The sequence below is a fragment of the Panthera pardus genome, unplaced genomic scaffold (assembly GCF_024362965.1).
Source record: "Panthera pardus isolate Hobbes unplaced genomic scaffold, ASM2436296v1 HiC_scaffold_6, whole genome shotgun sequence".
In the NCBI taxonomy this organism is placed as follows: Eukaryota; Metazoa; Chordata; class Mammalia; order Carnivora; family Felidae; genus Panthera; species Panthera pardus.
In genome coordinates this window covers 42689771-42716086 of record NW_026526991.1, presented here as the reverse complement: position 1 = coordinate 42716086, position 26316 = coordinate 42689771, and the positions used below count along the sequence as shown (strand labels likewise).

Genomic DNA, 26316 nt, shown 5'->3' with positions numbered 1-26316 from the left:
GTAACTACAAGACAAACTCTTCTGGGTTTGGCCTTTTCAAATTACTGAAGGCAGTTAACTTAGGATTTAAACAGTGTATTTTTTTCTGGGGATCCTCTTGTTCTACTAGGCTATGTTTGATTTTAAACAAATTTGGCTAATCACTTAGAGGTAAAGTGATCACACTCATCAGTCTTAGTTGGGCCAGGTTGATTCCATCCTTACCCCTTGGAAACAATCATGAACAAATGGTTTAAACAGTAGTCTCTATAGTTTTTTGATTATGCATCCTTCTGAGGAAAAAAAAAAAAAAAAAAAAAAAAAAAAAATATATATATATATATATATATAGTAGAGTGGGAGTGGCCAACGGTCCTGGTTTGCATAAGACTGAGGAGTTCTCCAGGACAGAAAAACACACTAAACCCAGGGAATTCCCTAACAAACCAGGAAGTTGGCAACCCTAAACTTGAATCAAAGTAAAAATGTATTGGGGAGCCTGGGTGGCTCAGTTTGTGGAGCATCCAACTCTTGATCTCAGGGTCATGAGTGCAAGCTGCACATTGGGCATGGAGCCTACTTTAAAAAAAAAAGTATATATGTATCATTTAATTACATGCATCATATGTATTTTTATAATAAAGCAATATATATCTTAAAATACACAATAATTGAACCTGAAAAGGATGACATAATAATGAATTAAAAATTAATGCTAAAGAGGGGTGCCAGGGTGGCTCAGTCGGTTGAGCGACCAACTTCAGCTCAGTTCATGATCTCGCAGTTTGTGAGTTACAGTCCCATGTAGGCCTCTGTGCTGACAGCTAGGAGCTGGAGCCTGCTTCAGATTCTGTGTCTCCCTCTCTTCCTCGTGCTCTGTCTCTCTCTTGTCTCTCAAAAATGAATAAATGTTGGATCCTGGGAAGATGGCGGCATAGGAGGACCCTGGGCTCACCGCAGGCATCCTGCTGATCACTTAGATTCCACCTACACCTGCCTAAATAACCCAGAAAACCACCAGAGGATTAGCAGAATGGAGTCTCCAGAGCCAAGCGCAGACGAGAGGCCCACGGAAGAGGGTAGGAAGGGCGGAGAGGCGGTGCGCGCTACACTGACTGGCAGGAGGGAGCTGGGGTGGAGGGGCGGCCCGCCGGCCAAGCAGAGCCCCTGAGTCTGGCTTGCAAAAGCAGAGGGGCCGGATGGAGTGTGTTCCCACAGCAAGTGGGACTTGACATCTGGAAGGTTATAAGCTAACAGCTCTGCTCAGAGAACGGGAGGGCTGGAGGACAATGGGAGGGAGAGTTGTTGAGCCCCCAACGACAGAGCACAGCTTGGCGGAGAACAAAGGCGCTCGCCAGCGCCATCTCCCTCGCCCATCCCCCAGCCAAAATCCCAAAGGAAACCAGTTCCTGCCAGGGAACTTGCTTGCACCGCGCAAACACCCAACACTGTGCTTCTGCAGATCCATCCCTCCGGCGGGTCTGACTCCCTCCCGGTGCCACAGGGCCCCTCCCTAAGCGTATCTCCAAAGGAAAAGCGAGCTGAGTCTGCCCCTCCCGCCCCTGTGCACCCTGCCGATTCACCCCAGCTAATACGCCAGATCCCCAGCACCACAAGCCTGGCAGTGTGCAAGTAGCCCAGATGGGCCACACCACCCCACAGTGAATACCGCCCCTAGGAGAGGGGAAGAGAAGGCACACACCAGTCTGACTGTGGCCCCAGTGGTGGGCTGGGGGCAGACATCAGGTCTGACTGCGGCCTCCCCTACCAAGGCAAGTTATTCAAGACAGCACAGGGGAAGTGCCCTGCAATCCCGCACCACACCAGGGACTATCCAAAATGACGAAATGGAAGAATTCCCCTCAGAATCGTCCAGGAAATAACAACAGCTAATGAACTGATCAAAAATGATTTAAACAATATAACAGAAAGTGAATTTAGAATAATAGTCATAAAATTAATCACAGGGCTTGAAAACAGTATAAAGGACAGCAGAGAATCTCTTGCTACAGAGATCAAGGGACTAAGGAACAGCCAGGAGGAGCTAAAAAATGCTATCAATGAGCTGCAAAATAAAATGGAGACAACTACGGCTCGGATTGAAGAGGCAGAGGAGAGAATAGGTGAACTAGAAGATAAAATTATGGAAAAAGAAGAAGTTGAGAAAAAGAGAGATAAAAAAAACCCAGGAGTATGAGGGGAAAATTAGAGAACTAAGTGATGCACTAAAGAGAAATAATATATGCATAATTGGTATTCCAGAGGAGGAACAGAGAGGGAAAGGTGCTGAAGGTGTACTTGAAGAAATAATAGCTGAGAACTTCCTGGATCTGGGGAAGGAAAAAGGCATTGAAATCCAAGAGGCACAGAGAACTCCCTTCAGACGTAACTTGAATCGATCTTCTGCATGACATATCATAGTGAAACTGGCAAAATACAAGGATAAAGAGAAAATTCTGAAAGCAACTAGAGATAAACGTGCTGTAACATATAAAGGGAGACCTATAAGACTTGTGACCAATCTCTCTACTGAAACTTGGCACGCCAGAAAAGAATGGCAGGAGATCTTTAATGTGATGAACAGAAAAAAATATGCAGCCGAGAATCCTTTATCCAGCAAGTCTGTCGTTTAGAATAGAAGGAGAGATAAAGGTCTTCCCAAACAAACAAAAACTGAAGGAATTCGTCACCATTAAACCAGCCCTACAATAGATCCTAAGGGGGATCCTGTGAGACAAAGTACCAGAGACATCGCTACAAGCATGAAACCCATGGACATCACAATGACTCTAAACCCATATCTTTCTAGAATAACACTGAATGTAAATGGACTAAATGTGCCAACCAAAAGACATAGGGTATCAGAACGGATAAAAAAACAAGACCCATCTATTTGCTGTCTACAAGAGACTCATTTTAGACCTGAGGACACCTTTAGATTGAGAGTGAGGGCATGGAGAACTATTTATCATGCCACTGGAGGTCAAAAGAAAGCTGGAGTAGCCATATTTATATCAGACAAAGTAGACTTTCAATTAAAGGCTGTAACAAGAGATGAAGAAGGGCATTATATAATAATCACAGGGTCTATCCATCAGGAAGAGCTAACAATTATAAATGTCTATGCGCCAAGTACAGGAGCCCCCAAATATATAAAACAATTACTCACAAACATAAGCAACCTTATTGATAAGAATGTGGTCATTGCAGGGGACTTTAACACTCCACTTACAGAAATGGATAGATCATCTAGACACACAGTCAATAAAGAAACAAGGGCCCTGAATGATACATTGGATCAGATGGACTTGACAGATATATTTAGAACTCTGCATCCCAAAGCAACAGAATATACTTTCTTCTCGAGTGCACATGGAACATTCTCCAAGATAGATCACATTCTGGGTCATAAAACAGCCCTTCATAGTATACAAGAATTGAGATCATACCATGCATACTTTCAGACCACAATGCTATGAAGCTTGAAATCAACCACAGGAAAAAGTCTGGAAAACCTCCAAAAGCATGGAGGTTAAAGAACACCCTACTAAAGAATGAATGGGTAAACCAGGCAATTAGAGAAGAAATTTAAAAATATATGGAAACAAACGAAAATGAAAATACAACAATCCAAACGCTTTGGGATGCAGCGAAGGCAGTCCTGAGAGGAAAATACATTGCAATCCAGGCCTATCTCAAGAAATAACAAAAAATCCCAAATACAAAATCTAACAGCACACCTAAAGGAAATAGAAGCAGAACAGCAAAGACAGCCTAAATCCAGCAGAAGAAGAGAAATAATAAAGATCAGAGCAGAAATAAACAATATAGAATCTAAAAAAACTGTAGAGCAGATCAGCGAAACCAAGAGTTGGTTTTTTGAAAAAATAAACAAAATTGATAAACCTCTAGCCAGGCTTCTCAAAAAGAAAAGGGAGATGACCCAAATAGATAAAATCATGAATGAAAATGGAATGATTACAACCAATCCCTCAGAGATACAAGCAATTATCAGGGAATACTATGAAAAATTATATGCCAACACACTGGATAACCTGGAAGAAATGAACAAATTCCTAAACACCCACATGCTTCCAAAACTCAATCAGGAGGAAATAGAAAGCTTGAACAGACCCATAACCAGCGAAGAAATTGAATCAGTTATCAAAATATCCCAACAAATAAAGAGTCCAGGACCAGATGGCTTCCCAGGGGAGTTCTACCAGACGTTTAAAGCAGAGATAATACCTATCCTTCTCAAGCTATTCCAAAAAATAGAAAGGGAAGGAAAACTTCCAGACTCATTCTATGAAGTCAGTATTACTTTGATTCCTAAACCAGAGACCCAGTAAAAAAAGAGAACTACAGGCCAATATCCCTGATGAATATGGATGCAAAAATTCTCAATAAGATACTAGGAAATCGAATTCAACAGCATATAAAAAGAATTATTCACCATGATCAAGTGGGATTCATTCCTGGGATGCAGGGCTGGTTCAACATTCGCAAATCAATCAATGTGATACATCACATTAATAAAAGAAAAGATAAGAACCATATGATCCTGTCAATCGATGCAGAAAAGGCCTTTGACAAAATTCAGCAACCTTTCTTAATAAAAACCCTCGAGAATGTCGGGATAGAAGGAACATACTTAAAGATCATAAAAGCCATTTATGAAAAGCCCACAGCTAACATCATCCTCAATGGGGAAAAACTGAGAGCTTTTTTCCCTGAGATCAGGAACACGACAGGGATGTCCACTCTCACCGCTGTTGTTTAACATAGTGTTGGAAGTTCTAGCATCAGCAATCAGACAACAAAAGGAAATCAAAGGCATCAAAATTGGCAAAGATGAAGTCAAGCTTTCGCTTTTTGCAGATGACATGATATTATACATGGAAAATCTGATACACTCGACCAAAAGTCTGCTAGAACTGATACATGAATTTAGCAAAGTCGCAGGATACAAAATCAATGTACAGAAATCAGTTGCATTCTTATACACTAACAATGAAGCAACAGAAAGACAAATAAAGACACTGATCCCATTCACAATTGCACCAAGAAGCATAAAATACCTAGGAATAAATCTGACCAAAGATGTAAAAGATCTGTATGCTGAAAAGTATAGAAAGCTTATGAAGGAAATTGAAGAAGATATAAAGAAATGGAAAAACATTCCATGCTCATGGATTGGAAGAATAAATATTGTCAAAATGTCAACACTACCCAAAGCTATCCACACATTCAATGCAATCCCAATCAAAATTGCACCAGCATTCTTCTCAAAACTAGAACAAGCAATCCTAAAATTCATATGGAACCACAAAAGGCCCCGAACAGCCAAAGTAATTTTGAAGAAGAAGACCAAAGCAGGAGGCATCACAATCCCAGACTTTAGCCTCTACTACAAAGCTGTCATCATCAAGACAGCATGGTATTGGCACAAAAACAGACATATAGACCAATGGAATAGAATAGAAACCCCAGAACTAGACCCACAAACGTATGGCCAACTAATCTTTGACAAAGCAGGAAAGAACATCCAATGGAAAAAAGACAGTCTCTTTAACAAATGGTGCTGGCAGAACTGGACAGCAACATGCAGAAGATTGAAACTAGACCACTTTCTCACACCATTCACAAAAATAAACTCAAAATGGATAAAGGACCTGAATGTGAAACAGGAAACCATGAAAACCCTAGAGGAGAAAGCAGGAAAAGACCTCTCTGACCTCAGCCGTAGCAATTTCTTACTTGACACATCCCCAAAGGCAAGGGAATTAAAAGCAAAAATGAACTACTGGGACCTTATGAAGATAAAAAGCTTCTGCACAGCAAAGGAAACAACCAACAAAACTAAAAGGCAACCAACGGAATGGGAAAAGATATTTGCAAATGACATATTGGACAAACGGCTAGTATCCAAAATCTATAAAGAGCTCACCAAACTCCACACCCGAAAAACAAATAACCCAGTGAAGAAATGGGCAGAAATCATGAATAGACACTTCTCTAAAGAAGACATCCAGATGGCCAACAGGCACATGAAAAGATGCTCAACGTCACTCCTCATCAGGGAAATACAAATCAAAACCACACTCAGATATCACCTCACACCAGTCAGAGTGGCCAAAATGAACAAATCAGGAGACTATAGATGCTGGAGAGGATGTGGAGAAACGGGAACCCTCTTGCACTGTTGGTGGGAATGCAAATTGGTGCAGCCACTCTGGAAAACAGTGTGGAGGTTCCTCAGAAAATTAAAAATAGACCTACCCTATGACCCAGCAATAGCACTGATAGGAATTTACCCAAGGGATACAGGAGTACTGATGCATAGGGGCACTTGTACCCCAATGTTTATAGCAGCACTCTCAACAATAGCCAAATTATGGAAAGAGCCTAAATGTCCATCAACTGATGAATGGATAAAGAAATTGTGGTTTATATACACAATGGAGTACTACGTGGCGATGAGAAAGAATGAAATATGGCCCTTTGTAGCAACGTGGATGGAACTGGAGAGTGTGATGCTAAGTGAAATAAGCCATACAGAGAAAGACAGATACCATATGGTTTCACTCTTATGTGGATCCTGAGAAACTTAACAGAAACCCATGGGGGAGGGGAAGGAAAAAAAAAAGAGGTTAGAGTGGAAGAGAGCCAAAGCATAAGAGACTCTTAAAAACTGAGAACAAACTGAGGGTTGATGGGGGGTGGGAGGGAGGAGAGGGTGGGTGATGGGTATTGAGAAGGGCACCTTTTGGGATGAGCACTGGGTGTTGTATGGAAACCAATTTGACAATAAACTTCATATATTGGGAAAAAATGAATAAATGTTAAAAAAAAATTTTTAATTAATGCTAAAGAGATGATTACGCCAGGAATATAATAATAATCAAACAACTGATACTGTTTGCTTGCTTGTATCTTTACAACTATAATCAGTCTACAGTTTCCTTTCAGCAAAACATATGACCATTTTGTAATGGCTAGCTTAGTTAAAACCAGGTAATATATTCTGTAATTAAATCTACCCAGGTTCATACATTGCAACAAAAGAAATAAACAAATCCCATAATCATCACTCCCTGTAGAATTTCCATTTCTCCTTAGGAAAGACATGCACCACTCTGCCAATGCCCCCTGTCCAAAAAGCACCAGGAACTCACGTGGAGTTGTACATATTAGATTTGTTCCTTATAAAAATATTTTAATAAATATGTACTAAAAATGCATAACATGTCTGACACCATGCTGTTAAAAATTAATTTTAGTCCTTGTCAATGTAAATAAAAATGAGATAGTATTTATTAATAATATTAATTTAATAATAATAATACCTAGTAGTAAGTAATGTTTACAATGTGCCAAGCATTAAGTGCTTCACATATAACAATTACATAATCCTCTCAATAATCCTGTGAGGTAGATGCTATTTTCATTTCTTTGTTTTATGTTTCTTTATTTTGAGAAAGTGAGAGAGCATGAGAGGGGGAAGGGCAGAGACAGAGGGAGAAAGAGAATCCCAAGCAGGCTCATCATTGTGGACCCCAATGTGGGGCTCCATCCCACAAACCTTAAAACCATGACCTGAGCTGAAACCAAGAGTCGGACGCTTAACTGACTGAGCTACCCCGCTGCCCCAGTTTTCATTTCTTGAACTACTAGTAGATTTAAACATATTTTTTAACTGCATTCAGACTTACAAATATACTTTTTGAGAGTTATTAAGACAGCATGAGGAATGCTGTCCTTTGGTCAAGGATTCCTAGGAGTTATTGCATACATTTAACCACTCTAAATAAATATTGACCTCAAGAATACCAAAGTTATATAAATTTAGGAGTCAAAATTTAATGTAAATATTACCAGGTTTATACTCAATTTTATGGCTTTGACTTTTAGATAGAGGCAAACTGTATTTTGATTCCTGAGACCCAAACTCAACCTGGAATCTGGTTTTACACATCTTACCTACATGTGAAAATAATAGATGCTACATGAATATTTCCCCTAGAGTTTCCATTTTTTTGTTTTGTTTTGTTTTTGTCAAGTGCCTACTCATCTCCATCTATTTTTCCAATGGTGTTGTTCATTTTCTTAGGAATTTTAAGTGATTCTTAAATGGGCCTTAATGGCACATTGCTGATTTTAATCTTTTGACATTTATCTAGCAAATATCTTTCTCAGTTGTCCCCTATTTAGATTTTCATGAACTAAAGTCCATCTTTCCATTTCAAATGTTGAATTTTATTTATACCATCATTTTGGTTTTCTCTTATAACACTTCTCACACACCATTATCATAATTTGAATTTTTGGGTTATAGAAAAGATCAATCAAGTGAAGGTGACAGAAAAGTGAAAGAGCAAGAGTAAAGTAAAAACAGTGTCTTTCCAGTAACATCTTTACAGACAACAAAATAACACACATCATAGCTTTAGCCATACTGCATGATCATTCTCCTTAGGTGTACATAAAAATGTATGTTTAAACTTGCTAGTTCTTATCAAAATCCGAGTACAGAATTAGAGCATTATTTCCCTAAAATTTCAAGCACACTGTACAGAAAGTGAAAACTTAAGTCCAAAGTCATCTGAGATAAGCTTAAAGTCTATATCCTAAAATTGCTCATATTTTTCAAGTAAAGGCATTATCTCTGTTAGACACAACTGAAAAATAAATGGGTACTCAAAAAGAACATCTGCAGCAGAATTTTAGTAAAATCTTAGTGGTAATTTATTTTTCACATTGCTTGGAAAGAAACAGATGATTCTGTCAGCATCCTCTAACAATTCCAGTGCCTTCAAGAAATTTAATGTGTTAAATTATATCACCACTTTCAAAATTAAGAAAGTTAAAACGTCTTTGAGGGCTCGATTAATAGGCCAAAATTTCAAAGTTCAAAAAATCACAAACTGTAAGAACTGAAAAGAAAACACATCTTTTGGTACTGTTGAGGAAGATTTCCTTTCCTATTCATGGTCCTTCTAGCCAGACTCAGAATCAAAATGATATGAAACAGATTAACAGGTGAAAATCAAACTTAATTATGTATGTATGGGGTATCCAAACAGACATAGGAATTCCAAAGACAGGCAAAATGAGATATGTATGTCATTCTGAACTAAGAAGAAATAGAGATCTGGGATCTCAAAGAGAAGGAATGCGATTCACAGGAAAAGGGAAAAGAGTAAATGCTTGATAAATGTTTGCTGGGCCTTTCAGAAACAATGGGACATAGAGGACTTTGATCAAAGAGGCCCTGCTTGGGACACCTGGATGGCTCAGTTGGTTGGGCGTCCAACTTCGGCTCAGGTCATGATCTCACGGTCCCGTCCGTGAGTTCCAGCCCTGCGTCGGGCTCTGTGCTGACAGCTCAGAGCCTGGAGCCTGCTTCAGATTCTGTGTCTCCCTCTCTGCCTGCACCTCCCCCACTCAAACTTTGTCTCTCTCTCTCTCTCTCTCAAAAATAAATAAACATTAAAAAAATTCTAAAAACAAAAAAAACAGGCCCTGTCTACCATACCTAGTTCACAGTATAATGTAGTAATCTACGGTGATAACTCTTCCTAGAGAAGGTCCTCCATCTAAATTCTCTTTAGGGAGTTGTTGGGGCAGGGGGAAGGGGTAAACAGCTTTTCCTGAATCTACTGGGTTTTGATTGCTTTTTAATTCACAGTAGTCTTCATGCCAAGTGGCCCATCTTGGGGCAGTGTGCCCTTGGCCCCTACAGTACTGATATACTGTAATCACAATCTGTGATTTTAATACATAGAATGTTAAACAATGATTAAATAATCCTCAAATATTACATGCCACCTGAAAATATGAAAAATAATTCTGAAATTATTCTGAATAATAATTTCTGAAAAAATGTATTTAGTATGTAATGCATTTAAAATACTTCTTATAGAAGAGTAAATAAAAAATAAAAAAAGAAGACTAAATAAAAAATAAATAAATAAAAAATAAAAAAATAAAACACTTCTTATATAAAATACATGATGTGGACCAATTCATTCACATATCTGAAAGACTGAATATTTGCAGAACATCCTCCTGAAACCCAACTTCTTTCTACACAAACTAAACTAGATGCCTTCCTGTGCCCTTCCTCTGTACTTCCATTTGAGTCACTTGGGTCTGAAAACTAGCTCTACTATTTACTGGCTGGGGAACTTTAGACAAATTACTTGACCTCTTTTTCTGAGTTTTTCCATCTGTAAAACAGAGATAATAATAGCGTCAGTTTCTTAAGGCTTTTATGATTTAAACGAGTTGATATTCTCCAAGCTTTTAAAATAGCGCTAGATATTTCTGAAAACAGTAGTGACAATTATACAACACTGTGAATGTAAGTGCCACTGAATTTTACACTAAAAATGGTTAAAATGGTAAAGATTATGTTAATGTCTATTTTATCACAATAAAAAAAACAAAAATAAAATAAAATAATGCCTGACACATAGAAAGGAGTTTTTGAAATGAACTAAAAATAGAATTTACTACTCTGCATTATAATTATTTGATGACTTGTCTGTATCACCTTTAACTAAAACTTCATGTGGATAGATGACATATTTGGCTTGTTCAGCATTTGTAGCTCTAATACCTATCGGGGACTCAGACACCATAGGAGGTCCTAAAGAAATACTTACTACTGAGTGTGCTGTCCAGCTCAATAGAATGGGTTACCTAAGAGACAGTGACTTCCTCGTTAGTGTAATTATTTAAGCAGAGGTATAATGATCACCTACTAATGATGTGTCAAAGCACATGTCCAATACATGGGATGAGTATAAGTGTCTAAAATTTCTTCCTAATTTAAGATTGCATTATGTATCTTGTGCTTTAATACAGCAATTTTCGTAAACAGTACCAACACAATAAAGGAATTCCATCTTTTACTACTGGCCACCTTCACCCCTAAAATAGGCTCTGGTGGTATGAAAATACTATTAGCCTTTCTAGACCTCCTAGTATATTTACATGCTTTTTGCTTTTGTTCAGAATGTGCTCTGTCACCTGTATGCTTCACCTTCTTGATGTCACATTCTCTAAAAAGGATTCCATGGTCTTCAAAAAGGGTGTTAGTTGTCCCATACATGCTGCATTAGCATTTTGGTTTTGTGTTTATCACATGATATAAGAGTTACCACTTTGCTAGTTCTCTTAAACTGCAGGCTATTTGGAGGCAGAGTCTGGGTCTTTTTCAACTATTTAACACATTGCCTGGTACTAAATATTTATTAAAAGCATAATGGCATGAATGAAACCATCTTGTGAGGTCTGCTGCTTTCAATTGTGTACATCATAATTTTTTAAAGCACACTTTTTTTAGATATTTTTTCACCAACCAGTCAAATGCTTTCTTTGTGGCAAAATTCTATCCCATGTGGGCGATTTCAAATATCACCCTTTGATGCTATTGAACACCATATGTTACATGCAAATGTGTACCCCAAAACAAACACGTGCTTTTATCTTGTGCCTAGAACTTACATTCTTCAAAGCAAATTTTCTTGAGCAAAATGTTTGGAGGTGAAGGGACACGGCCAAAATCTGCTAAGACACTAACCATTCTGTCTGAAAGAAAGAAATGAAAACAAGAAATGAGTTCTTACCTACTACTGTGAACAAGACGATTTGCCAGAGATGATGAATACTGATATTCCAAGCTGTCAATACAGTGTGAGTGAGGAGAAATGAAAGTACTTTAACCTTATGAGAATTTGATGATTCCTAGTCTATGCCCTAAAAGCTGAGCTTTCCACTTTTCCATATAATCTGTGGTTCCCACAAAAGATTATTAAAACACAGAGAGAGGGGGGCACTTGGGTGGCTCGGTGGGTTAAACGCCTGACTCCAGTTCTGCTCAGGTCATGATGTCCATTTGTGAGTTCAAGCCCCATGGGGCTCCCTGCTGACTGCACACTGATGGCTTGGGATTCTCTCTCTCTCTCCCCTCTCTGTAAGAGCCCCTACCCCACGAGCACTCTCTCTCTCCCAAAATAAATTTTTGAAAAGAAAAAAAAAAAAAAACACGGAGAGAAAATCTCAATGAGGAAGTCCACCTTAAAGAGGAAATACTTTTGTCCAAGAGGAAAATAAAGGGCGCGTCCTGCACTACACTTCCAACTCCACAGACAAGAATGGAAGAAAAAGATTAACTGCATTTTCATCTGTATCACAGACGAAAGCTCATTTCCCCTTGCATAATTAGAAGGTTCCTCCGACGTGTTCATTATTCAGCAATTGCCAATCGGTATGCAGACGGCTCATTAATAAACGATGACACATCATCTGGTGTCAGAAATCAACTCTGGATAATATTCAGCCACATCAGTTTCCTGAAAAGCCTGCATTCATTTAACTCAAGACTCTTCGCTTAGTTCAGCAGACAGCTCTGACGAGCTTCTCCACCCCGCACCTCTTCCGTCCCCACTTCTCCCTCGGCTCCCAAGAGAGGCGGACCCGCCTGCCCGCGCGCCCACGTAGACTGGCTGGGCACCCGGGCGGGCCGGCGCGTGCGCACTGGCCTGTCTGCGGCGGGCGGACAATGGACGCCCCTAGGACCTTAGCGCCCGGGCGGTCCGCCCAATCGCTTCCTCGGATAGGAGGGGTTCTTTTGAAGCTGTGGCTGTGTGAACTCTGGGTACTGCTGCCGGATTCCGGTGTGAACACGAAACTTTTGCCTCACGAAGAGGAAGTACATTTTATCAATGAGTACGTGAACCTCCACAATGAGCTCCGGGGCAACGTCTCCCCCGGAGGGTCTAACTTGCGCTTCATGGTGAGGCTCTAAGGCGGTTGTCCGAACCGCCCACAACCTCCTTGTCACGACGCCACTGCTCGGCCTCGGAAACCCGGGCCACTGCTTCACTGAGGCTTACGGATGGCGGGGAACTGCACGTCACTGTGGGTTTAAAATACGCTTGAAGTGATTACACTCAAGAAATAGAAACCACTGTGTGACACACAGTTATTACCAAGATTTTGCAGGGAGCTGGGATCTGTAGAGGCACTCACCTAAGGGGATGTCTCAGTCACCTCGTCCTAGTCCTGGCCCTAATTTTGCCTTCCCTGAACAATGTTATTCTTGCTTCTTTCCCTCTCCTATTTCTATTTTACATCTCATCAACTGCTTCTCTTGCCTCCCGTCTTCGTGATTGTCATTAGAAATGGCTGCAAAATTTATTGGGTAAATATTCTTTGACCAGGCAATTAGGAGCTTCCAACATATATTATAAATGATATCACAAGGACTGTTTCTCTAGACATAAGTCTTTTCTTCCTTCTGGGTTAGTTCCTTAGACAAATTCGAGAAAGGGGATAAACAGATGAAGGATATGATATTTTTATTTATATGATATATACCAATTGCTATTCTAAAGGACTGCGCCAAATTAAGTAAATACCAGCAATGTGTTATAACTTATTTGCACACGGTCATGGGAAGCAATGACCGAAATGCTTACAAACTTCAAGTTGAGAGTTAGACTTACTGGATTCAAATCCAGACTCCACAATTTACTGGCAATAAGTAGCTGTAAGTCAACTACTTAATTTTTTTTCTTTTGTTTTACTTCTTTTGTGAATTAGAGACAGTAATAATAATACATCACTCGTGGAATTATTGTGAAAATTAAGTGAAATAATACTTAAAACACATTTAGAATAGTGACTGGTATGTAGTAAGCTTGTGATGTGTAAACAGTATGCAAAATAAGACAGGAGGAGGATAGTCCTTGGAGCATTGTTTGCAAATGGAAAACTAAAGGGCCATTAATAGTGGAATGGTAACATTTATTATATGCTATCCATACTACAGAATAGAATGTAGAGTTTGTAAAACAGGTGGATCAAACTGTGCTAAAATGGAAAAATCTAAAAGAAAACTGCCAAGTTTCAGGCCAGTTATATTGTGTATAGTATGATTACAATAGTGCAAAGAAAGAAAATCGCACAATACCTACCTGAAACATCCACACTTGTATCTTATATTTGAATATGTTTGTACGTGTATGTATATAGACATAGAGAAATGTATGCATAAGCAATTTTTTTAACAACTGTTACCTTTGGGGAGGAATGTTGGTGGTGGGAAGTATTCTAAAGGCATGATTTATTTTCTATATTTTCTATATTTATGTATAATCTATGAAATTAAGAAAACTCTAAGGAAATCTTAGTATTAGTTTTCAGAAATGTTTATTTTCAGATATACTATAACATGTGTACAAAGCATTTTGATTTTACAACTATTATGCTGATTTATCTATGGGTGCTGTTTTTGTTCTTGTCCTTAATCAACCGCTGAATTTAATGAGTCTCTAAATAATGATAAAATTACACATTTCTGCATATTTCCAGGGCTAGCCAGGAAACAGTATCTTGTGATATTTTCTTACATTTCTGGGACTATCCATAAAACTTTACATTTGCCTCTTTTATAATATTTACCAAGTACCACTATGTGTTAAAATCTTATCTATAAAATATAGAAGAGAAAATTTATGCCAGACTTTGTATTTTATTTCTCACATTACAATAGTTTGCATATACTCAGTATTCAATAAATAGTTCTTAGATAAATATTTTAAATTATTGTATTACTATGCATAAAAGGAATGAGATTAAAAGTATATATTCTGAATAGACTACATGTAAGAGTATTATAACCATTTGCATCATCTTAAAATCTGATTTTTTAATTACAAATATATGGGTAGTCCTTTCCCTCAAGAAATAGTTATTTCATTTATGATTAACTCAAAAGCATTTTCCCCCATAGAAATTCCACAAACCAGACCCATAAGCACAAAGTTAGTATTGTATCCTTAAATCTAATATGAGAACTCTAGGAAAATAATTTAGAGAACAACAACAACAAAAAATGCTCATTACTATTTTGTTTTCTTTGATTTTTGCATTTTTTTTTCAGACTTGGGATGTAGCTTTGTCACGGACTGCTAGAGCATGGGGGAAAAAATGTTTGCGTGAGCATAATCCTCATTTAGAAGAACTAAACATGGCCCATCCTAAATTTAATGGTATTGGTGAAAATATGTGGATTGGCCCCGAAAATGAATTTACCGCAAATATTGCTATCAGAAGTTGGTATGAAGAGAAGAAAAGGTACCATATTGAAAATGACAGTTGCTCTAGTGACTGTTCTAATTATAAACAGGTATCTAATTTTTATATTAATTCAATAGACTCCTTAATTGCTTTACCACTAAGTTTTTATTATTTTTAATTTTATAAATTAACCCAAATGGTAAGTTACTTCTAATAGAATCGAAATTCTAATCATTCCTAGATCTTCAAAATGTCTATAATTCCATCTATTACATGAACCATACAGTTAAAACATTTCTTTAAATGTGGTAAATCTCATCTCCATACCCAAAAATGAAAGGTACTTTTCTAAAAGCAATACATACTGGAAAAGGATGAAACAGGAAATAAAAATTATTTTTAAATTATTGCCTATAAACATAAGTAAAAGACTTGATTATTTTGCACAGATCAGTATACATACTGCTGTATAACTGATTGATTAAAGCATGTTAAGTACAAATTAATAGCATTATTTTCCTGTCTCCTGTCTAACAATCCACATTTACATTTTATGCTCCAAGAATACTAAACTACTTGTTATTTCCTCTACACTTATTATTTTGCATATCACATTATTTATAATCATCTTTTTATATATGATGCTACACTAAGTACAGAGACCTTGTCTTATCCACATGTCATGGACAAGATGTTTCAACACGACAACAATATAACATTATTTTGGTCTTCTATAAATATTTGTACCAGGAATCAAGAAATTATTAGATGAACTTCCAAGCTGATTTAAGAGATTATTATTTTTTAATCAGTAAAATCTGATGTCATGTTTTATGCAGAACTTAAAATCTTATGACTTTAAGACATGTTGAACTCATGTCTTTATGTTCCATCAAATGAATCATGTTTTAAAAGATGTTTGACTGTTCTTTCTTCTTCTAGAAAGTTATAGTGGTTCTCCATTGTCTTACTCATATCAAAGCCAGACTCCTTAATATGATTTTAATAATCCCAGTAAATTAATCATGTCTACTCCATGATCTACTTCTCTGTTATATTTTACTCTTTATTTCTGGTATCATAGACATTTTTGTTTCTTGTATCTTACCTACTTAACTCCATTTCAAATGGTGCAGACATTCTATTCTCTATTCTTTTAATGTATCACTATTTCTTTAAGAATCACACTTTTAAAACCACTAAGACTGGGGATAAAAAGGAAAGGAAACCAGAAACTGTTTCTTCCACAGAGGTTAACGAGACCAAACACTTTCTTGTTATGTGGAAGTTGTGTGGAAGTATTAGAAATACTAAAGTCATACAGAGAATTTCTGGAACATCTTTAATCATTCTCATATTGTCATTCCAATTCAAGACCTTTTTTTCCTTTTATAGAAACCTGCTCTTTTATTCATTTGTTTTAAATTGCAGGCCCAGACTCTATTTTATTTCATAATGGAATTTCCTCAACAAAAGAATAGAGAAATGCTGACTGCATTCAGTTACTCTCTACTTTTGTATAGCTTTTCCTTTCCTTCTTTAATCTTGATGTTTGTTTTTTTTTCCTTTCTATGCACAACTTCCAGTCTTCCAAAACGTTTTCTCCTCCTTTTCCCTCTTCCTATCTGCCATAACCTAGAACTCTCAGATTCAACAGGAGTTTGAAAATTGATTCAGCATGTGTGCCTTCCTTTGACTCTAAACCATTCTGGATCAGTGTTTCTCAAACTCTTTATCCTAAGTTTACAGTGGTAGAACCTATTAAAAGTTTCTCCAAGTACAGTTTGGGAAATGCTTCCCTAAATCTGTGATAATTCTCTACCTGCATCCCAACTATCAACAATAGCCAAAGTATGGAAAAAGCCCAAATGTCCATTGACTGATGAATGGCTAAAGAAGATATGGCATATACATACAATGGAATATTACTCGGTGATTAAAAAGAATGAAATTTTGCCATTTGCAACAACATGGATGGAATTAGAGTATATTATGATAAGCAAAATAAATCAGTCAGTGAAAGATAAATATCATATGATTTCCCTCATATGTGGAATTTAAGAAACAAAACAGATGAACATAGGGGAAGGGAAGCAAAAATAAGATAAAAACAGAGAGGGAGGCAAACCATCAGAGACTCAAATATAGAGAACAAACTGAGGGTTGCTAGTGAGATAATGGGTGGGGGATGGGCTAAATGGGTGATGGGCATTAAGGAGGGCACTTGTTGGGATGAGCACTGGGTGTTATATGTAAGTGATGAATCACTAAATTCTATTCCTGAAATCATTATTACATTGTATGTTAACTAACTTGGATTTAAATTAAAAAAAAATTTCTACCTGCATCCAAATGAAGAATAGTTCATATTCCTTAAAATGCTTGGTTAAAGGTTCTTTGTAAATTGAGTATATTATTGTTTATAATGTGGCAGAGTAAATGTTTAGAATCAAATTTTGTTTTCTTTGAAATCTTTATTTTAGCTTGTTTGGAACACATCTTACAAAGTTGGTTGTGCTGTTACTAAGTGTGCAAAAGTTGAAAATATTAGATATGCAGCAGTTTTCATTTGCAACTATGCGCCAGGGTAAGTTACTTTAAATTTTAAAAAGAATATTAAACTGGTAATTTTTCAAGGTTAGGTTTTCCTAACTTTCAATATATTCTTCTAAATGTCTTTGTAAACTGTAAAATAATTAAATATAAGATATTGAAGATTTATATTGAAATATTTTCAATTCTATAATGAAATAAGTAATATTTGGGCATATCGATTTAATGTATAAATTAGCCAAGTATTACTTACTAAAAAAATTTAACGTTAGTATTATTTCACAATATCTAGTCTAATGAGCATAGGATTTAAATTATTTTCCAAAATAGTTTATTCCCATATTTGTAATAAAAGTCAAAGGAAAATAAGGTTAGATGTGTATAAATCTAGATTGTGTATAATCTAGATTGTGTATACAATAAATGTATATTGTAAGAGTTGTTTCAGGAGTGCATCAGTTTTGTAACTGAAAGACACTTTTAATTGACCATCCTTTGCAAGTTGTATTATTATTTGAGGCTAGTCTCCTTCATATAAAAAAATCATAATATCTCAAAGATGCAAGAGTACTTTAAAAGTCTCCTAGTGGGGCACCTGGGTGGCTTGGTCGGTTGAGCGTCTGACTTCGGCTCAGGTCATGATCTCACGGTCCGTGAGTTCGAGCCCCGCGTCGGGCTCTGTGCTGACAGCTCAGAGCCTGGAGCCTGTTTCAGATTCTGTGTGTCCCTCTCTGTCTGCTCCTCCCCTGTTCATGCTCTGTCTCTCTCTGTCTCAAAAAATAAATAAATGTTAAAAAAAAAAAAGTCTCCTAGTAAATCTATCCATATGAAACTTGAATTCTTTCCACTGACTTACCATGTCATTATTTATCCCACACTTGAATACCTTCCTAAGACAAGAAATAACTACCTTCAAAAATAGCCTTCATCTCTGGAGAGCTTTGTTGGAAATTCTGAAATTTTCTTATAGGTCAAGATGATACTATAAGTAATATTATTAAAATATCTAACTGAGAAAATATCCTAATCAATAGGTCAAGAAAACAGTAAAATTAGCTATAAGCTAGGATTGAGAAAGAATTTCTGCCAAATAAAATGCTCTGGGACTAAACCAAAAAGAAAAACAAAACAAAACAAACAAACATTGATTACTGATTACTGATTGTATTCCTCTGGATAGGGAAAATAACAGAAGTATGATATAAATCAAATTAGATTCAGAAAGTCCCTTCCTGAGAGGAGTTTTACTGACTTTGAACACAGTCATGCAAAACAAGTTCAGGATGTAGAGTCGTTACAAAACCTTTTAGGCTCCCTTTCATTTCTACAGACTGAAAGCATTAGGATGATGTCTATTACATGGAGAAACTTTTGAAAGTTAACTACTCATTGGTATTGAAAATTCAGAGAATTGGGTACTGACGTGAGGGAAGAAAGAGATTCCTTTGGGGCACTAGTCTTCATTTATGCGCTCAGCAACACTGTACAAGGCTCTGATCTATCTACCAACAAGACCAAAAAAGGCTGACCATATTTAGTTTTTAGTCTTGGAAGGAAGACAAACAATAAATAAGTAAACACATAAATAGATAATATTTAATTAGATAATAAAATATGCCATAAAACATAAAGCAAGATAAGCAGATAGGGAATAACCAGTATGGAATACAGATAGGGTAGTTGCAAGAGAAAGTAGCATTTGGTCTAAAGATGACTAAAGAATATTTCAGATAGAAGTAAGAGCATGCACAGAGTCTCTGAGCTGGGAAAGATTTAGCATGTTTCAGAAATGAATAACTGCTTAGAAGTAGGAGTTGAGGTAGAAAGTTAGGTGACAGCTATACCAAATAGTATACCATAAGCCATGTTAAAGATTTTGGAATTTATTCTAAGTAATGGCTAAGCCATTGGAAAGTCTTAAGCACGTGAGTGACATTATCTTATCTATGTTTTGAAAAGAACACTTAAAAAATTATCCTTGCTGTTGTGTTAAGCATTGAGTATAGGGAAATATGAGTTCAAAGAGGAAAGCAGGTGCCTGGGTGGTTCAGTCCGTTAAGTGTCCAACTTCAGATCAGGTCATGATCTCACAGTTTGTGAGTTCAAGCAAGCACGGAGCCTGCTTCGGGTCCTCTGTCCCCTTCTCTCTCCGCCCCTCCCCCACTTGTGCTTTCTCTCTCAAAAATAAACATTAAAAAAAAAAAGATTGTTTCTATATGACAGGCTATAGACTATGATTGGTTCTTTTCTTTTTAAGTAAGTTCTACACCCAGTGTGGGGCTTAGGCGCACGCTCTATTGACTGAGGTAGTCAGGTGCCTCTAGACTATGGTATTAGGGTTTTAGCATGTACATTGATTTTCTATTGTTGCATAATAAATTAGTACAAATGTAGTGGCTTAAAACAGCACCCATTTTTTATCAAACAGTTCTATAGACTGTAAGTTCATGCACAGTGTGGCTGGATTCTCTGCTCAGGGTCTCAAAGACCAAAATCAAGAACTTGGCTGAGTTCTTATCTCTAAAGCTCTAGGGAAGAATCTACTTCAAGCACATTCCAGTTGTTAGCAGAATTCAGTTCAATGTGGTTGTAGGACTTGGACCCCATTTACTTCCTGGCTTTCAGCCAGAGGTTGCTCTCAGCTTCTAGAGGTTGCCCACATTTCTTAACACAAAGCTCCCACCATCTTCAAGTCAGCAAAACCTTCCCATTGTTCAAATCTCTGACTTTTCTTCTGTGACCAGCCAAAGAACACTCTCTGCTTTTAAAGTGCCCAAATGATTGAGTCAGGCACACCTGGATAATTTTCCTATTTTAAGGTCAATTGTGCCATATAACATAAATTATTAATAATGGAAGTAAAGTTTATCATATTCACTGTCCTGGGAATTATGCAAGGCTTGTACACCAATGGTAAGGGGTCTCGTGGTCCATCTTAGAATTTTACCTACCATAGCATGGAAATTGAGAGGAAAGGTCAGTTTCTGGATATATTATGAAGGCGGAACTAATAATACCAGTTGATGGATTTGACTTTAGGGATAAATGGGATACAATAATCTAAAATGATACCTGTGTCTTTAGTTTGAACAGCTGGATGAATAATGATGCCATTAACTCAGATAGGCAAGAACAGGAAATGTGTTTTATGTTAGAAATACAAATGTGGGAAATGAAATGAATCATGAGAAGTAAAAAGTTCTATGAAGGACTGGGATAGAATTCAAGTAGAGGCAACTACTGGTATAAAGGCCCTGAGGTAGAAATAAGTTACAGTCTTGAATGAGATCACCTTATGAGAGAGTGAGTATGGAAACTTAATTTAAGGATGAACTCCTAGAGCACTGCAGTATTTCAACTTTAGGCAAAGGAGATAGTGAAGTAGAATGAAGAGAGGCTAACAAGATAAGTGGGAAACCAAAACAGTGCTGGTAAGCGTACTTGGAAGCCAAGTGAAGAACAGGAGTCAATATGGCCAAAGTGGTTAACTGTATGAGATGCCTCTGAAAAAATGAAAAGCATGAGGAAGGAAAGATGACAGTTTCATTTGACAAGATGAAGGTATTTGGGGACCTTAATAACAGTGGTCAATGCAGGGGTATTCCATAACTCCAGTGGTAAGATGAAGCTACATGGTAGGATTACTCTTCTTTCCACTCACTGGCTGGTAGGCTTCTTTGTCTTGAAATTTCTACCAACCATTTTTCTGTTGATACAAATATTGGCAAGTTTGCCCTGTGAAGGATCTAGGTTAGAACATATATTAGTAAACTCAGTTCAAGTTTTATTTGATATGTACTCAAAATAGGCAGTCATAGCTGTCTTTCTTAAGAATAGTTGGTAGAAAAATCAATCCATCATAGTATTAGGAAATACTGAGTAAAAATGAATATAAGAGAGCCGAACTGAAAATTGAAACATATAGTGGGCTGAATGGTGGATCCCCAAAAGGTAGATCCAGGTCCTAATTCACAGAATTGTCACTATTAACTTACATGGCCAGAGTGAGTATTGTCTTATCTGGCAAAAGATGTGATCAAGATAAGAATCTTGAAAGGAGGAGCTTATCCTAGAATATTCAAGTGGCCCTAAATGCAATCACATATATTCACGTAAGAGAGAGGGAAAGCCAGATTCAGCACTAGATACATGGAAGGAGAAGAAGCAAAGGGATCATGAAGAAGAGGTTCGAGTGACATATCCATAAACCAAGGAACTTCTGGAGCCATCAGACGCTGGAAGAGTCAAGGAAATCTCCCCATGAACCTTTGGAGGGAGCGCAGTCCTGCCAACACCTTGGTTTTGGACTTCAGGCCTCCAGAACTATGAGAATAAATTTCTGTTGTTTTAAACACCCAGTTTATATTAATCTGTTAACGTAGTCACAAGAAACTAATACAGAATGGAAGAATAAAACAGATTTGGCCATAGAGAAAATATAAATCAATGACAACCTTGAAATGTTCTCTCAGAACACAAAGATGAAGAATAAAAGTCAAAATATATATTTAAAAAGAAAGGAAATATATAGGGCAGATAAATCTATATATTGGTCCTCCTAAAGAACAGAGAAGAATAACTGGAATGTATATAATCACCAAAAAATAAAATAAAATGTTCCTAATCTATAAAAATACTCATATAGGGGTGCTTGGGTGGCTCAGCCAGTTAAGCCTCTGACTCTTGGGGCACCTGGGTTGTTCAGTAGGTTGAGCATCCAACTTCAGCTCAGGTCATGATTTCATGGCTCATGAGTTCAAGCTCCACATGGGGCTCTATGCTGACAGCTCAGAGCCTGGAGCCTGCTTTGCATTCTGTGTGTTTCTCTCTCTGCCCCTCCCAACTTGTACTGTCTCTCTCTCAGAATAAATAAATAAACTTAAAAAAAAAAAACTCATAAGGTATTAGAAAAAGTGAGCTGAAACAATATTTACACATACCATTTTCTAGTAATTATTCTTCAGTTTCAAAGATAAGACTCATATAAATATTTCTAAATAAAATAAAACAAAGTAAAAACTTTAAAATATTAATTAGATTAGCCTTGAACTCAGATATTAGAGGGTACAAAGATGACACTGATAATTTAAGCTTAAGTGATAGGTAATTTTATTAACTAGTCTAGGAAAAGATGTAGTGTGGAGAAAAAGGATTTGTTTATTTTTGGACATGTTGCATCTGTAGGTGACTGCAGCATCTCTTATTTAATTAAACATACATTTGTAGTAGATGCACCAAACACTGACTTAGGCAAGAGAATTCCGTATTTCTTACATGGTGTTTATCCTAAAAACACTTATTCTCTGTTGGGAAGGGAATATGTAAAAGGGGGGGAGGGAGCAACATTAGCCAAATACATGCACATATTTATATTTTAAATAGAAAGGAGTTGTAAAAATAGGTATGAAATCATAGAAACAATTAGCCTGAATACAGATTTAGAAGCAGTCAGCTTTGGTGCATAGATGATGTATATTAGAGGGGGAAAGAGGTCAATAGGGGAGGTTAGAGATCTGGGCTTGAGGAAAATGACTTGAATCTAATGCTACAAGAGGTAAATGATAGTGTCCAAAAGTATTCAGTGCAGAAAATTTTCCTTATTTAATAGGTAAGGAAATAGAGTCAGGCAGGTCATGCCATTTTCTTTATTTCATAAACAGCTAGAATATATTTTTCCCAGCCTCCCTAGAAATTTGGTGGGACCACGTGACTGAGCTCTGGCCACTTTCAGACTTAGCCTTTAAATTTTTCCTACATGATCCTTCCCACTCTTGAACTTCTGTCATCTGCTCTGGTAGAAGATTCAGTTGTTCTAGAGGGTGGCAGAGCCACAGGATGAAGTACATGAACCAGTGCCCCAGAGGAAAGCTCTCTTTTACCACTGCCAACACCTATACTTCCGTGCCATGAATTCTGCCTACCATCACATGGAAATGGTGAGGAAAGTTCAGATGAGTATATAGTTTGAATTTGGAGCTAATAATACCTGCTGATTGATTTAACTTTAAGGGTGAACAGAATAGAATAATCAAGGATGCTATCTATGCCTTCAGTCTGAGCAGCTGGATGAATGGTGATGCCATTAAATCAGATAGGGAAGCCTCTCCAATGAGTAGACCTTGAGGGAAGATCAAGTGTTCTGTTTCAGACACAGAACACAAACAAATGAATGTGGGAAATGTAAATGAATCATGAGAAGGAGTTAGTCAGATGAAGGTCTAAGATAGGTTTCTAAGTAGTAAGAACTGCAGAATTTTCGGTTTTTGCATGAGATCCGTTTTGAGTCGGGGCAGAAATGAGTCGGTTTTACATTGAGATCACCTTGTGAGAAAGTAAGTATGGAAAATAGAACGGAAGAGACTTGAAGACTAAGCCTTATATCATTACAGTATTTCAACTTCAGGAAAAGGAATTGTTAAAGGAGTTTAAAGAGAATCTAGTGAGGTAAGAAAGAAACTAGAACTGTCCTGGCATTTAAGAAAAAAAGCATTTAGAGTTACTTTCTCATCAGTCTCTTTTTATTATGTATTATGTATGAGGTGGTCCTTTTTCTATGCTTTTCTACACACATCATAATTTATGATTCAATGATACACATACTGTAATCATTTTAGACATTTTGAATAGCAGGTTAAATACATTAAGTGCAAACAATGCATATAACCATTTGAAGTGATGAGTATATGAAGAGCTAAGATAAGTTCACAAATGTTCAGTGACAGCCATATCATATTCAGGGCCTGGATGTAATTTTGAGACACCATAAATGTTAACATGGATCTCAATTGCAGAGATGTTAAAATATGAAAATATGTGTATATTAGAATTATGAAATATAGTACATCACTGAAAGAAGAGCTCTATAGAACAATATCTATCTTTACTATTTATGATAAAAAAAGTTATAATATTTTATTCACAGTTAAGTAAAATTATTTCATATTTTAAAATATTGTCTGTGAAGCACTAAATTTGATTTTATGAACTATTAATGGTTTATGACTTGCAGTTTGAAAAATAATGCCAATTTAGAACACTATTCTTATATAGATGTTTGGCAGTAAAGAGAAGAAAAATAGGGTCAGTGTGTAAAGTTGGATGAAAGCTGTTTTTTTATAACTTTGGTTGAATGTTTATAAGCTAAAGAAAGCCACCAATTAAAAGAAAGTGGTAGAATATATTAGGATATATGAAGGAAGGGGGAGGAATTAAAGAGCAAGTTCTATATGGAAAAAAGCAGGAGGAGAGAATTATAAGAAAAGTAAATGTAGAGAAATCTTAATAGTGAATATTTTTCTTCCTTTCTTGCTCAATGGAGCTCATGAGGGTTAATCTATTTCATTGATCTTTTGCAAGAAAAGATTTCATATTTATTCATACTTTATGATTCTGTTGTTTTCTATTTTATTTTGAGATATTCAATCTTCTGAGTGTTTTTTAGGAGTAGAGGCTGTTATATGTTGCTATTTTTGTTAAGGTATACACATTCCTTTATCTTTAATCCTGTTAATATTGAAGATATTTACAGTTATATATTTTCTTCTGATTAGAATTTTTGCTTAACCTTTGTATTTTGTGATATAGCCTCTTTATCATTGCTTTCTGTGGACTGTAATTTTAGGTCATTTTAATAAAATACGTTCAATACTTGATACATAATCATGATAGAAAATTCAAAGCTACCAAGGAGAAAGTAATGTTTCCATTTCTGTTTCCATTTACTCTCCCCAATATTTTATCCTAAAAGATATATTCTGTGCATATACAAAAGTACATCTATCTTCATGTGTGTGTTTCTGTAACTCAGACTGAAGCACACTACACTTTCTGTGGCATTCTTTAATTTTTTTTTTAACTTAGTGATATGTACTTGAAGTCTTTTCATTTGAGTACACAAGGAGTTTCCAGGGTTTTTTAAAAAATATTTTTACAGTGTTTTTGTTTGTTTGTTTGCTTTTGTTTTTATTTAATGTTGTGCAAAAGTTTATTTAAACAATGCTCTCTCCATTTGGTGGATATTTACTCTATTAGCTTTATTTCAAGCAATAATTATGCAAGTAGACATGTAGTTCTCACATGAGTTAATATCATACTAATATGATTTCATAGTCATGGGATTACTAGGTCAATAAGGATATGTACTTTTAATTTGGATAGGTATTATTATCTATTCATCATAGTCACACTGTGTTCCTAAAACAATTTTTTATATCAACATATGAGTGTGACTATTTTTCTGTTCCCTTGCTAACATAATATATTTTCAAACATTTTGCTATTTACTGCTATGAGTTCAGTATGTTTTAATTTTCACCTATTTTACATGAGTTTAGGTATCCTTTTTGTAAGTTTCAGAAAATTTGGATGTCATTTTCTGGGACCTGGCTGTTCCTATACATTCACTATTTTTTTCTTCAGTTCTTGGACTTTTGTTTTCAATTGTAAGAGTGTTTAAATAGCAAGAAAATTAGCTCTTTCATATAATGTCACTTCCAAATATTTTCCCAGTTTGATATTTCATTTTTTACTTTATTTTTAATGCAATTTATTTTTTCCAAAAAGAATTATTTTGTGATTGGAAAAAAATGTCTCAATACTTTTTTTTCATGGGTTTTGAGGTGTGAGTCATACTTAGACACAACTTCCCAAAGTATTATTATTCCACATTTTCTTCTAGAAATACTTTATCTT

The 26316-nt window shown here is 36.5% G+C and overlaps 2 protein-coding genes across 10 annotated transcripts in view; one reads left to right on the top strand and one right to left on the bottom strand.

Annotated features, from left to right (window-relative positions):
• CAPS2 (calcyphosine 2) overlaps window positions 1-12479 on the bottom strand; it is a 115992-nt gene extending 103513 nt beyond the window's left edge. For all 9 annotated transcript variants that reach the window (XM_053894612.1, XM_053894613.1, XM_019455134.2 and 6 more), the window contains exon 1: window positions 11616-12479. The gene's annotated coding sequence lies outside the window, so the exon portion shown is untranslated. The remainder of the gene's footprint in view (window positions 1-11615) is intronic.
• Window positions 12480-12509: 30 nt separating this feature from the next.
• GLIPR1L2 (GLIPR1 like 2) overlaps window positions 12510-26316 on the top strand; it is a 31138-nt gene continuing 17331 nt past the window's right edge. Inside the window, exons 1-3 of the mRNA XM_019454671.2 lie at window positions 12510-12784; window positions 14936-15181; window positions 17556-17659. Of these exons, the coding sequence (XP_019310216.2) occupies window positions 12551-12784; window positions 14936-15181; window positions 17556-17659 (584 nt within the window). The 5' untranslated portion in view covers window positions 12510-12550. The remainder of the gene's footprint in view (window positions 12785-14935; window positions 15182-17555; window positions 17660-26316) is intronic.